The sequence below is a fragment of the Trifolium pratense genome, linkage group LG6 (genome assembly GCF_020283565.1).
Source record: "Trifolium pratense cultivar HEN17-A07 linkage group LG6, ARS_RC_1.1, whole genome shotgun sequence".
Taxonomy (NCBI): Eukaryota; Viridiplantae; Streptophyta; class Magnoliopsida; order Fabales; family Fabaceae; genus Trifolium; species Trifolium pratense.
In genome coordinates this window covers 3803990-3817518 of record NC_060064.1, presented here as the reverse complement: position 1 = coordinate 3817518, position 13529 = coordinate 3803990, and the positions used below count along the sequence as shown (strand labels likewise).

The 13529-nt window shown below is 32.9% G+C and overlaps 2 protein-coding genes across 3 annotated transcripts; both read right to left on the bottom strand.

The window, feature by feature from the left end:
- Positions 1 to 261: 261 nt before the first annotated feature.
- LOC123891118 (DNA replication licensing factor MCM7) lies at positions 262 to 5925 on the bottom strand. The gene is made up of 15 exons (XM_045940937.1): positions 5648 to 5925; positions 5494 to 5561; positions 5346 to 5405; positions 5025 to 5248; positions 4678 to 4855; positions 4280 to 4402; positions 4068 to 4157; positions 3675 to 3817; positions 3271 to 3448; positions 2817 to 3008; positions 2395 to 2567; positions 2096 to 2299; positions 1722 to 1887; positions 1193 to 1414; positions 262 to 670 (listed from the first exon to the last, which is right to left on the bottom strand). Exons 1-15 carry the CDS (start codon positions 5682 to 5684, stop codon positions 566 to 568), a joined length of 2163 nt encoding a protein of 720 aa, XP_045796893.1. The 5' UTR covers positions 5685 to 5925; the 3' UTR covers positions 262 to 565.
- Positions 5926 to 6712: 787 nt separating this feature from the next.
- On the bottom strand, positions 6713 to 12525 carry LOC123891116 (vacuolar protein sorting-associated protein 51 homolog). Of its 2 annotated transcripts, none has more exons than XM_045940936.1 (20): positions 12161 to 12525; positions 11933 to 12072; positions 11784 to 11838; positions 11556 to 11663; positions 11364 to 11462; positions 11153 to 11230; positions 10489 to 10566; positions 10129 to 10233; positions 9942 to 10042; positions 9778 to 9845; positions 9415 to 9488; positions 9213 to 9279; positions 8934 to 9043; positions 8548 to 8817; positions 8328 to 8435; positions 7975 to 8046; positions 7835 to 7885; positions 7344 to 7592; positions 7051 to 7227; positions 6713 to 6880 (listed from the first exon to the last, which is right to left on the bottom strand). In XM_045940936.1, the coding sequence occupies exons 1-20, from the start codon at positions 12323 to 12325 to the stop codon at positions 6785 to 6787; spliced, it is 2271 nt and encodes a 756-aa protein (XP_045796892.1). In that variant the 5' UTR covers positions 12326 to 12525; the 3' UTR covers positions 6713 to 6784. The 2 variants fall into 2 exon arrangements, with proteins under 2 accessions (XP_045796892.1, XP_045796891.1); XM_045940935.1 differs by having other exon boundaries at positions 9412 to 9488; positions 12161 to 12411.
- Between the last annotated feature and the right edge of the window lie 1004 nt (positions 12526 to 13529).

The window sequence follows — 13529 nt, the reverse complement described above, 5'->3', positions numbered from 1 at the left end:
AGGACTTTATATTAGATATCTTTATTTTAGTAATAAATATTAATAGAAGATAGTTTTGCACTTGCTTGCCCAAGGTATTGGATACACCATAATGTTTTTTATGATGTCATATTCTCAAACATAAGTGTCATGATCATAATACAGTAAAACCCATTTATATTTGTGAAACCATTTGTTATTTTTAAACAGGCCATTGACATGCAGTACTTGGAGTTCTTTTCATGACGACAAGATTGCATCATATGAAAGGTGTCAAAAATGTGTACAAATATAAGTACTAAAAGATTTTACTGTTAAGATGCAACCTGGTGGGCGCTACAAATTTGTAGTTCTGTCTGGAATCATATAAAAGTTAAATGTGCAAGAACTCCGCAAATAATTAAATATAAGCATTTCTACATTCTAGTTAACAATACAAAGAATCCACATGACCTGGGTAACCAAACCACAAGAAAACGAAACTACTAATGTGATTTCCCTACAGTCGACCACCACTCTTATGGCTTATCCCCGTTTCTGGAAACTAGATTATCATAAAGCTTTTTCTAATTCTGTTGAGTGTGCATCAAGCATCAATAAATTTGATATCAAAGGTTTGAGGATGTATCTGCCATACATTCAATGCTGCATACTCCTCCAAACATTCTTTCAACTGGGCTTCACTGTACCCCTGTTCCAAAAGCAGAACTGTGGTCAGAATTTATTTGAGCGGGAATGAAACAGGTATCTTTTTAAAATAATTTGATCAGTTAAGTTGTAAAAATTTAAAACAAAGATTTTAGTTATTTTAATAGCAAAGAAAGGCTTTGTTAGGCAATTAAAAAAATTGACGTATTACTCAAATGAATTTGCTAATACATCTCTAATTGATAGGTAGGTAGTGTACTGTCGGTAATTAAATCCAGACAGGATAGGGAAACCATCAGTGTAAAAATTAGGAATTGTGATCACTCAACCAAAGGCACCCTAAAAGAGTTTCAGACAGTTTAATTATATACTAATGAGCTTATGGTTCCTCGTTCAATGAAATAAAGTATATTAATTTGATTGTTTTTAACTGTTAAATCTCTGGTATTTAGCGGTCTAACTTGAGTACAACCCTTTTAAGTTTGACGTGGAACTCATTTTCTACATTAGTGTATTATGAAGAACACAATTCAACTTCAAGCAGTAAAATGAAGTATGAACTTACCTTTCGAGATATCCAATTCAATGCATCACGATAATTGACATCCATTCGGCTACTTCTAGCAGCTTCATCACGAAGTATGGAATAAATATCAGATATAGCATCCAGACCAGATCTTTGACGGTCATCTGAGTACAAAGAGAATTTCGACATCTGCATTAACCTCAATGCCTCATCCACATCACTCTGAGCAACAGTTTCAGAAAAACGGAGTCTTGCTAAGGCCTGTTCATAAATTACAAATGGAATTCTAATTGATTAGATAATTTAAGAAATAATATTGAAATGCTTACAACTTCACATTGTGGACTTCAAACAGAGCCGCCTAACTATAAAAAATAGTTCTTTAAAACCAAAACATGTTAACCAATGCCTACTTAGTTTTAAATTTAAGCAATGCACTTTGAATGATGAGATGAAGTAAGCAGATCAATCAATATTCCCAAAAGAAAAGTCAATATAACCCTATATGCCTAATAACCACCCTCCTTCACCTCAACAGGTGAATAAAAGAGACAAAATAAACACTTACAGCTGATATGCGGAGAATACTGAGCAATGTTCTGACAGTAGTATAGGAATGTGGAGTGGTGGACTTTGCTTCTTCTTGACGAATACTGGAGTAAGCAGTAGCAATATACTCTTCCAATTCCCTTGGGACAGTTGGAGACAATCTTCTAGCAGTTGATATGTATGCACTAGATGAAAGCAACGTAATTTAATTTGTATTAATTTCTTTCTAGAAAATGGCAGTACAATGACAAAGACCCTATGTGAAACTATATTAGCAGTCAGAATAAGCATGCAATCTAATCAGCAACACATTTGCTTTGCGAGTAAACTACAATCCTGTTTGGGAAAATGAAAAGAAAAAAGCAGTTAGTACAGTATATATTCTCTTCTTACCGGAGAAGAGATGGTTCAAGAGGAGTGAATCCTAGTGCGGGAGATTCTTTATTTTGGTGGACATAGACAACATGCCTTGCCATTTCAAGATCGTTATCCATATCAGCTCGATCAAGGATTAACCACAGAAGATCAAACCTTGATAGGAGGGCAGGTGGAAGATTAATATTTTCAGCAGGAGTTCTTCTTAGATCATATCTTCCCCTTCACAGTTAAAATGGATGAAATTAGAATTGGAAGCACAGAATGCATGTCAATGAGATCTTGTATCACATCAATAAGGTGAAAAGAATTAATACCATGCTGGATTAGCTGCAGCAAGGACAGCAGTCCTTGCATTCAGTGATGTAGTGATCCCAGCCTTGGCAATGCTAACAGTCTGTTGTTCCATAACTTCATGTATAGATGTACGATCTGATTCATCCATCTTGTCAAATTCATCAATGGCACATATGCCCATATCTGATAGGACCTGAAATTAAAAATGTTCTGTCAAAATCTGCATTTATAACTGGAAACTACTAGTTAAAAGGACATAGATTGTATTGATTTAGAAGCTAAAGTAACAATTTGATGCATGACTTGTTTCCCATCTTCATTTTGCAAATGCTGACAGCATAAAATGGTTTACCTAATTTTTATAGGTTTTGAACTTCAAGTATAACATAAGCACAAAATCGATGGAAATAATTGCTAGACATAAAAGAAACAACTCCATTACCAATGCTCCACCCTCCAAAACCATCTCATTTGTCACTGGATCTTTCTGAACAGCAGCAGTTAGACCAACTCCACTACTTCCCTTGCCAGTGGTGTATACACCCCTGGGTGCTACATTGATTATGTGCTTAAGAAGCTGACTCTTGGCAACACCAGGATCACCCATCAAACATATATGTAGATCTCCTCTGATCTGCAGTTAAATGAAAACTATAATATTTAGTACTTCAATTGTGTATATTCCATACACGCAACATTAATCAGACCAAATGCAGAACAAACTTAACAAGTTGTTTGAGAGAGGAGAAAACAAAAATTCCATACAAATCACTAACATCGTTATAATTTTATAAATGATTTCATGTCTTTATCCCTACTAATTCAAAATGGTTATTTTCATGTAAAGTTTAAGCTCCATTAAACATGTGTGCTTCAATTAATATGTAGTTTATTACCTTCATCCCATCTTTCAATGTCCGATGGGGAGCACCAACAAGAAGCAGCAGCAGTGCTTTCTTAATATCTTCATGTCCAAAAATTTCAGGAGCTAGTGACCTAGCCAACTTATCATAGATATCACCATCTTCTGCTAAACGTTTAATCTGCTCTTCCTCATCTCCTATTAGTTCATATCTATGACAGAAGCAAATGATTAGGAAATTGCTATGTTGCCCCAAACTACTTTAATAAGATTAACTGGTAGGCATAAATTTAATAAGACAACAATATCTTAGTGGAAAACCAATCCAAGCAGCAAATAGAATAAAAAATTCCAATATGCACTACTATACTGGAAGAGGGATGAAAAAAAAAGGGGGCCAGTAAATTATAAAATAAAAGATCTGCAAAAGTAACTTACTCTTCGTATTTTTTCTTAAAATGAGTCACAGACATGGCCTCTAAGTATGTGTCAGCAACTAGGCCAGCACGCATTGCTCTAAAACCAACATAAGGTATAGGAAGAAAAATCCCAGATAGTTCAACGACATCACCAGGAGCTACCTGATAATTCACAATAAGCAAGTTAATAAACAGTAGCAGAAGATTAGTCGGTTAAATTTCAGTAGGCACACCAACTTATTATAATTATTAATCATGCCCTTGAATTTTATGAGATAACTTTATTCATATGTTTGTATGGTAAGGATGTCCATATTAAAGAAATGCAACTATGTATTAAAACAATTTCAAGTACTTGATAACAATTGTTATAGCAACGTTAGTTTAATGCTATTGGCAGGAAATAGCCAACCTTTCTAGTGAGTTCTCCCCTGAGATGAACAGTCATAGTTCGTGGAATATGGCCCTTTGGAACATGTTCAGACAACTCTTGAATTTTGGCCTGCAGTTTAACCATATAAAAAATTCCTTATTCGAAAGCTAATAAGCAATTGTGCAGCAGAACATGAAAAATAAATTAAGCAGTATTGGACTATGACCACTGAACCAGAGTAAAGTACAAACCTCTTGAAATCTCAAAAACTTTGACGCTCTCAGTTGAAGGATGACATTACCCTTACTCTTGTTCGTAACACAGCGTCTTGATGGACACTCAAATAAAGGCATGAATACTCTAGCTGTTACTTCCTGTTTAGGAATGGGGGAAAAGACAACGTCAAAAATCTTTGGCCAAGAAAACTTCAAAACAGTCTAGCCATATCATATCCCATAAAAGAGAAAAAGATAGTCCACCACAATAATCTAACAAGGTTTAATAGAGTTATAAATAAATTATAATATTAAAACATTCCTCCTTAATATCCTAGTAACCAAATCGTAATAGCAGAAGAACCCTTTCATTTTCCTTTTAAAACTCTTGTGCGTCTAAATAAAGTGGTCCTTGCAGCTCTTTCATAAATTACCTGATAAATTTCAAAGCCACAATCCTCACAGGTGTATACAGCCACCTGCATTAGTGGTTTGACATCCGAGCAACGAGTCACTATACCAGCTATCCTTACAAGCTGACCAATGTTTGAAGCCTTCACTTCTCTAATTGTAAACGGCCGTCCTTTTGAAGATGCTCTAATATAAACTTCACTGCAAAATAACCCACAATGTAATATTAGAATTGTCATAAAACCTAAGGCAGAAAAACTACTCCTAGTAAAATAATAACACAATAAATTGCTCTTATGCAACAAATTAGGGCAAAATCATATATTAAAAACCCTTAGAAATGAATATAAAGCAAAAATTGGAGTCTTACAAGAATCGCCTGATTTCAGGAGGCATTTTCTGGCGCGGGTCAGAACCATCAGCACCTTCAGTTCCTTCGTCAGATCTCTGAGTCATCAAAATATCATGATCATCATCGATGAATGCCTCAGTCGGCTCCGGCATAAGCTCATCGATTGCATCAGCAAAAATCCCAATATACCTTCGAGTATTCTCAGTAACACGTCTCAGAAACTCCTCATCTAGATCTTTGTACTAAAAACCCCAAACACAGTGGTTAAAATCATCAACTGTGACTAAACTTTCTAAACGCACAAACACAAAAATAGTGAAAAAAAACAACAAATCTTACTTCAATCAAGTCTTCGAGATCAATTTGAACAGATCGAGTTTTGTGGTTTGCAACATCTTGCTGAATCGAGAAAAAAATTGGGGAAAAAAATTAAATTAGGGTTAACCGTTGTTGTAATTTGATGAATCGGAATGAAGAAGTAACTAACCAGGATGTTGAGGTATTTGGCTTCGCCATTATTGTCTGCGAAATTGGAAAGAAACTCTCTCGCTAGAACTGAGGGAGAAAATAGGGGATTTAGTTTAATTAAACAAAAAATTAACAAAATGAAATGATTGAAACGAAGGTTAGTGAAAGTTTACCTTTGTCTGAGTTGAAATCGACGCCTTTGGTGTTCATGGTTGAATATGGCGAAGAGAGAGAGAGAGAGAGAGAGAGAGAGAGAGAGAGAGAGAGAGAGAGAGAGAGAGAGAGAGAGAGAGAGAGAGAGAGAGAGAGTGGAGTTGAGGCGGAGCGGTGGTAGTGAGTATGAGAAATGGCGCGAAACTGTAACTCTATAAGGGAAGAGAAGGGGTAATTTGGCGGGAAAAGGAAGATCCTTGTGCTACGATCTCATATGGCGTATCGAGTGTGGTTCCACGGTGTTCAACAATGAAATACCGTTCGATAATATTAACATATTACCGGGTTAAAGATAAAATTGAAATTACAATCATACTTCCCCCGGTCTTATATATAAGAAAACTTTTACTTTCTAGATTTACAAAGTAAAAGTTTTCTTATATATAAAACTAGATAGAGTACTAAATTATAAAATTGTTACACACATCAACATCTTTTATTTTCTCATTTTATATTTTTTTTTTTATAAAATAGAGGGCCTACGCCCAGAAGGAAAGATATTACACTGAAATCATACGCAGGGTAGTAATCCCCATTACATCAGCTAGAACAAGGTCTTTCATATGCGGAGGACAGTCTTCATAAAAGAGTATCTCTCTACCCAATTGACATCCTACATTAGCCAACGCATCAACACACTTATTGACTTCACGATATACATGAGCAATGGTATGGTAACTTCCCAGACCAATTCCCATAATTTTCGAATATTCAAAACCAAGGACCAACCTAGCTTGTTTGTCAGTTGATATCACCTAAACCATCACATCCAAATCAATATGAAGCTCAACCTTTATGAACCCCATCCGCCTCGCGACAAGCCTTCAAAAAACTCCATAGTTCCTCTATAAACACGCTGCACTCACCTACACCTTAATTAAAGGATCTAAAAATGTTTGGCGTAGCTAAATTATGTTGCACGATATTTGTTTGAACTATGATAATAGATAGTTGATGTTAAATCAAATGTATGCTTTTTTTCAATCTTGCTTATATTTTAGAAGTTGAATATTATTTTTTATAAAAATACCTAAAGGAAAATATCTCAAATAAATATGTCAAATATGATCACAATGTACACTTCAATATCTTGTTTGTCAAGTTTTTGTCAACTTTGCTCGTATAAGTTTGTCTAATATTGGGAGCTCCAATGTAATTGGATCTAAACATCGTTCTGCAGCGGAAACATTCACCTGTTTAAAAAAAAAAAAATCATCAAATATGTATATTGGCAAGATAAGAAAGATTAGAGAAGACATAAATAACTTTACCACAAATTATATATAAACAAATTTAAAATTACTATAATTTTGAAGTATAAGAGACATTTGAATGAATCAAGAGGGTAACATTATTTTCCAACCTCATCAAGTAAGAAGTCTGTTGTAGCTTCATCTTGAACTATTTCTTTTAATGGAGTCCTCAAGAATTGAATATCCAATTGAATTTGCTGGAATCCACTCCGATTAAATGTCTGTAGTCTAACAAATTCTTGTAAACTCTTGAGACATAATTTAGCCATGGTCATAAGAACTGATGTCTGCAGTTTGCAAGCAAAATAAAATTTAGATAAATGTGTTATTTCAAAAGTTAGGACAAAATAAAATTGTAAGAAGACCAAAGATCATGTACAAATAGAGAGTAGTTATTTCACACCTGTGTATATTCTACTTTTGTGAAAATTTCAACTTTTTGCTTGAATAGTTTGGCCAAATGTGTTTCAAAGTATTGTTGGTTCCTTCCCTTTTGAGTATTTGACCTACTATTTGACCTACTCAACATCTCATCTGGAATGGAGTTGCTTCTTGACAATGATAAATTACTACTACAGGCACTATCAGCTCTCTGGTGTTTCTGCATGCCTTTAGGCAAAGTCTCATTCACTTCATTACCTATAACTTTTAGCTGAAACATCGAGTAAGTTAAGTACAAAAATATGATAGAAATACCACAATTAGGTCATTTTAAAATGGGAGATCGATTTCGTGAATACGTGGATAAAAACAGAGAAAATCAAAACTGTAATTAAACCTAAATAATACTAACATGTTCAATTACATTGGTCATCAAACACTGCGACTTAAAAACCACAACCCTCACAAAAAGAAAATAAAATAATAAAGAGCATTTGATTTAAAAATACCAACCTCTTGTAGAAACAAATCCACAAACATGTGGACTTCTCTAGGCTCCTTATGCTACACAAAGAAACAATGTATTAAGCTCTTTCAAATACTAATAAAATCGGTGTTTTTAATTATGAAACAAAGGTGTATAACATACTCACTTTTACCCAATTAGGCGTGGTAAACCTCTTCTTTAGAATAAGCGATATCCGTTGAGTTCTCATTTTAATATACTATGAATAAGCCAATGAAGAGTATATAAATAAGACACAATTTTAATGATAAATAATTATTGATTAAAAAAAAAAGAAGAAGAAGAAGAGTTGTAATCAAGTAAAATGGAAAATAACAATTTCCAAAACTTGGCCTCAATCTTCCTTAACCGTAAGGTAGGATCGATCCCTTTTTGGTATCTTGTTTGGTAAAGTCCCTACACGTAGTAATTACACACACACACACTAATTTATACAAATTGCAATTCTAATTAAAGTAGAATATGAATTTGAATATATACCTTATGCAAGAAACTTTCACCGACAGTCCCGAACTTTTGAGAGATCCCTTCCGAAACAAAAAGTCCATGTTTTCTAACACTACTACAAGAAAAAGAAGCTGCTAGTTCCTAAAATCACAATACACTTTTAAAAATACCTGAGACACTAACATTAAACTAACAAAAAGTTTATTTGTTCTAAAGAATCAATCAATTATAAGTCAATTTAATCGATCTTTACCTTGTTGATTTTTGGAATGGCAGACTGTTCAATGAAAGCGGATAGCTTTGCCAACACCAACACAAGACCAGGAAAAGCTTTGTCACCTTGAGATCCCTCTATCAAACTCTGATTTTGAATAACTGCAAAATCGTTTCTTCCTGCAAACAATTGAAATTGGAGACAAAGTTGTCTAAAAAAGTCTTGAAACCCTTCTTTAACCCAATCAATTATCAAATCTCTTGATTTATTTAGAATCTCTACACCGTCGTCAAGAATTTTGCAGACATCCTGAAATGATCAGTAGATACAAAGGGAGATTAAACATAAATAAAACTACATAAATCATAAATAATAGAATTTTTGTAACAAAATTAAAATTAGTATAGATACACAAAGACACCTACCACCATAAACTTTTTGCTTCCTTGGAGTAATGTTTTTGTGCTAGCATTTAGAGCATCTTTCAATGAGTGACGATCACCTTCATCTCGTTTCAACACATTTAATACGAAATCTACCAAAATGAAGTTAACTTCGACGTTATTCATTCTTCACTCTTGATCATTTATGCAAACACAATGTCATACTGTCTAAAAATATTTCATAGTATGGAAGGTAAATATTTTCAACTTTTGTACTAAAAAGGTAAAATCATAAGCTTCATACAAAGTAATGGAACTAACCTGATATATCTTGCATTAGATAAGAAAATGTAATGTTAACGAACGACTTGATAGAAACTTTGGCAGCCTAAAAATATTTCAAAAATCCATTTTAAATTGGAAATTTCATTAAGATTTTACAGTGGAGAATAATAACAACTTGAAAAGCTACATCTATTGGTCGATCAAAATTAATTTGGAGTCAATAACTCTAATAGACGACCTCGAGAGAATGATTAGAGAGGGAAGATTCTTGTAACACTTCATCCATTTGAAGCACATCATTCCAAATAACTCCTGTGTCAAGGTCAAGTGAAATTACACATTTGAAAACACCAAAATCAAATCTCAAATTACTTGTATAAGTTAACAATAAGCATGAAAATATGTATTCGAGACACTTCTTTTGCTATATAAAAGAAGAAAATCAGAGATTATCACATAAATAATGCTTACAAGATTCATGACTAGTTCAGCTGATGGTTATTACAAAAAACCTACGGCGGACTTGAAATATATAAAAAACCATTTGGTTAGTTTAAGGAGTTAAACTAGTCATAAATATCAAAACGATATAACTACTTACGAAGAACGCCAAGTAGATCTTCTGCACTAATCCGCGTCTTCATGTACTCCTCAACAATTAGAAAGTTCCTGAAAAGCAATTAAAAATTTGATTGGCATATAATGAATATTTAATGTATTGTGATAAATTTTTAAAATACTAAGTTGTAACATAAAAATACTTACTTGTTTACTAAATCTAGGCCAAGTTTAACTAACTGCATTTCTGAATCGGGAAATATGTTCTGAAATGCACGAACGGCCTCCACAAACTCGTGAAAGGCTACCTGTGTTATGAAATAGGAGTAGAAACACGTATTCACTTTTTTAGGGAGGGCATTACATGAAAGGAAAATACTCTAACAAGACTAACCTCGTGCGAAGAAGGTGAAACAATCTCTACTACTTCAGGGATCAACTGAATGTCTATAAGAAAATGTTCCAATTTCTCTAGTAAATTTGCCTTTAAATTGTCCACCTATCAATAAATGTTAAACATACTATCAATGTAATTTCTCTTTATGGAAATGAAAAAGGGGAGACAGATTGAGACATGAATAATGCCTGCAACTCTCATAAAACACAAGAAAAAAGTATTTACATCAAAATAAATCATGTTTACCCTTTATGAATTGATTCATAAAATGAATAATAGTTTCTAAAGGTCAAGCATGTCTCAACTCTCAACAAATAATACAAAGTGTAGTTTTAAGAAGAGAAAAAAAAAATGAACCGGAATATCCAACTTCTTAAGGAGAATTGCAGCTTCGGCCCTCACTTGAGTTGATTCAGAATCTGAAAGTAGTTTTTCCTGGTTACAAAAAAAAAGTTAAATTATGGAAGCAATATTTTGCAAAAATAACATCAATTTTCTGTTCAAGATAAGTTAAGAGACTCCAAGTCTAGTGCATTCTATAAACTTGTGAGATTGTCCAGGAAATCAAATAAGAATTGATAAATATAACTAGCTAAGCTTACACAGTTTTTGTTGGCGCAGCATAGGCGCAACGGCAACACAAACGCATGAAATAGGCATAAAAATGAGCGTAATGCATTGTCACTGCTATAGGCTCAGTATAGGCACAACACTTGCAATTCTTGCACACAAAACAATCTAAAACTAACAATGAGATAAAATGGAAGAGATAGGAGATGGAATATTGGTGTAATCACTCATTCATTAGTTATGAAGCAAAATTGATTACAACCCTTATTTATTGGGATAACTTGCTAGCTAAGTAATTGACACAAACTACTTAACTAACCAAATCAGTCAGTTCTCTAACTAACACCAAACATGGTGGTTACGAATTAGTTACACTACAGTTTTGTCATGAATTTGATACTCAAATTAGACATGATATAATCATCTAACAAGGGTCTTGATCAAGATATACCTGTAAATTTTTTACTATGATAGATATTGCTTCATCAGATGCTTGCTTGCAATCTTGGAATGACGAGTCTCCATATGTCTGACAGAGAGTGAAAAAATACAATATAAGGCAAAAGTTTATTATATTAACATGAAAATATTTGTTCAAACGTGTGCAGTAAATGTAAAAATACAAGATTGATTTAGTAATAAAATAATTAGGCAAATACAACCTTAAAAATGGGCATTGAACCGGTGTACATCTTGACTGCATCTGCATATGCCTCAACTTTGATGCACTTGCCTAATCTATCAGGTAAGTCATATATGAACTGTTTTTCACAAGAGTAAAATATACAAGTTAAATTATCAAACATATAATGTGTAACTAAAAACACATAGCATTGCTTTATTAAATTTAATACCTGAATTTTACGAAGAAGATTACATTTCTTATTCAATTTCTCTATATGCTCTCTATTTTCAGACAAAGATGTGTTAACATTGTCACTCCTTGACTGGACAAACATTATCTGCATTTGAGAGATAAGCTTGAACCGTTCATGAACACTTACATTTTTCTTAGCTTCTTCTGAATATCATACGTAGAAAATGATCGTAAAATAAATCGAAAAACAATAATAGATACTTACCTTGTCAAGAAGTTGTTCCATTTCCCCCTCCATCCCTATAATATTGCTTTTCATCCTATTTAACCAAAAAATTTGATAACAACACAACACTCTCAAAATAAATCATTGTATTGTACTTTATTTAAGAGATAAATAAAAATGAATTACACCTCTTTATAGAATCTGTAGCGCAAATGAATTTATTGTAATTCTCGTAGACAAGCATTTGCAAATCGGTATCGAGATTCTTTATTTCAGTAACCATATCAACATGCTTATGGAGCAACTCTTCCAAATTAAATTCATGTACCTTCACAAGTGAAATTATATATATCATTTTCAATAATGTAAAGGATAACTAAAATCAAAAGGATCAAATAATAATAAGGTATAACTACCATAACATTCATGTAGTGATCACTTTGGAAGGATGAAGAGTTGATGTCATCGGAAGAGGTGTATTTTGAGGACATGTTAGGGGAGCCAGAGGGGTGTGGAGAATAGAAACTGGAGAGGAGATCTCTCATTCTTTTTGCTTTGTCGTCTAATGGTGGGGTTTCCATTGTTTCCTTAATTGTTTGTGATTGTTTACTGAATCTCAATGAGTGTGTTCATCCAATAAGTGAAATTAATAACAAATTTTTTTCCTTTATCCCACTTTGTAGCTGTTTTGTCATTGTTGTAATACACAGTTAATCTATATAGCCATTTAGTCTTATTCTTTCACAGAAAACAAAAACAGAAGTTTTGATCTAAATGAGGCAAAAGATTGTAGTTCGGAACTTGTATAATTTACTTTTTTCAAAAAGTATAAAAAATACTATTTTCAATTAATTTTTTTTCTTTTTTAAACTAGTGAAATTAGAATGACCCTTATTACAAGGTTTTTTCTCTCTCTAAATTGCATCATAATTACGGAGTATTTATCTATCGACCAATGAGAACAAGTCATATGTATGTGAAACAAGAGTTGGTTAAAAGTTAGTTGTGAGTACCACATGCAAATTTACTTATGTAGCTTGTTTTCATTCGTTAATGGATAAATATACCCAAATTATAAAGGAATAGAGTAGGTCTCACCAACTATAAATAAAATGAAACAAAATTGAAGGCCGTTGAAAAGTTGCCCATGATACAAGTGAAATATTAGACATTTTGTGTGTTGCATGAAAGCGGAAAAAAAATAATATAAATGATAACATGCAAATGACAAATGACATGTTGCATGAAATGCAGATTTGAATCATTTGCAATTATTTTTGTGCAACCCTCTCTCCTTTTTCTTATCCAATGGTGGATTGAACTATAAAGTAAAAAAAAGTAGCACAGAAGAGAAGAAAAAAAAAAACCCAAGTGAGTGAATGATTGAGTGGGAGATGATCCAAATCCATGAAAATGCAAGGTGGCAAAATACATGTAAATAACAAGATACTTGTAGAGTTTGGTCTTGCTCTTATTTAATTTCTAGTTAGCATCCAAAGTGGTAAGAATCTCTTGAAATTCACACAAACAACTACGAAATTCTATACTCTAATTCGAATGAAGATATTCAACTTAATAATATTGGTATAATCAATTAATTTATTTATTATTGTCAAACTTAATGTTATGCTCACGAAAACTTTGTGTATAATATGAATATTGTTAGTTGAGTTGAAACTTACAAATTTATTTAATATTATCGAACCTCAATTTATAAATCCTATTCAACAATTATGTTTAGGAAGACTTATTATTATAATTTTTTTTACAATATTATACTATAAT

Excerpts from the sequence above, each read along its gene's own strand:
- LOC123891116 (XM_045940935.1), bottom strand. The coding sequence starts at position 12,325 with ATGGAAACCCCACCATTAGACGACAAAGCAAAAAGAATGAGAGATCTC. Across the intron at positions 11,839-11,932 it reads GCTACAGATTCTATAAAGAG|GATGAAAAGCAATATTATAG; the intron begins GTGTAATTCATT and ends TTGGTTAAATAG. Across the intron at positions 8,818-8,933 it reads GAAGCAAAAAGTTTATGGTG|GATGTCTGCAAAATTCTTGA; the intron begins GTAGGTGTCTTT and ends TGATCATTTCAG.
- LOC123891118 (XM_045940937.1), bottom strand. The coding sequence starts at position 5,684 with ATGAACACCAAAGGCGTCGATTTCAACTCAGACAAAG. Across the intron at positions 5,249-5,345 it reads ATCTCGAAGACTTGATTGAA|TACAAAGATCTAGATGAGGA; the intron begins GTAAGATTTGTT and ends TGGGGTTTTTAG. Across the intron at positions 4,158-4,279 it reads AGTTTTTGAGATTTCAAGAG|GCCAAAATTCAAGAGTTGTC; the intron begins GTTTGTACTTTA and ends GTTAAACTGCAG.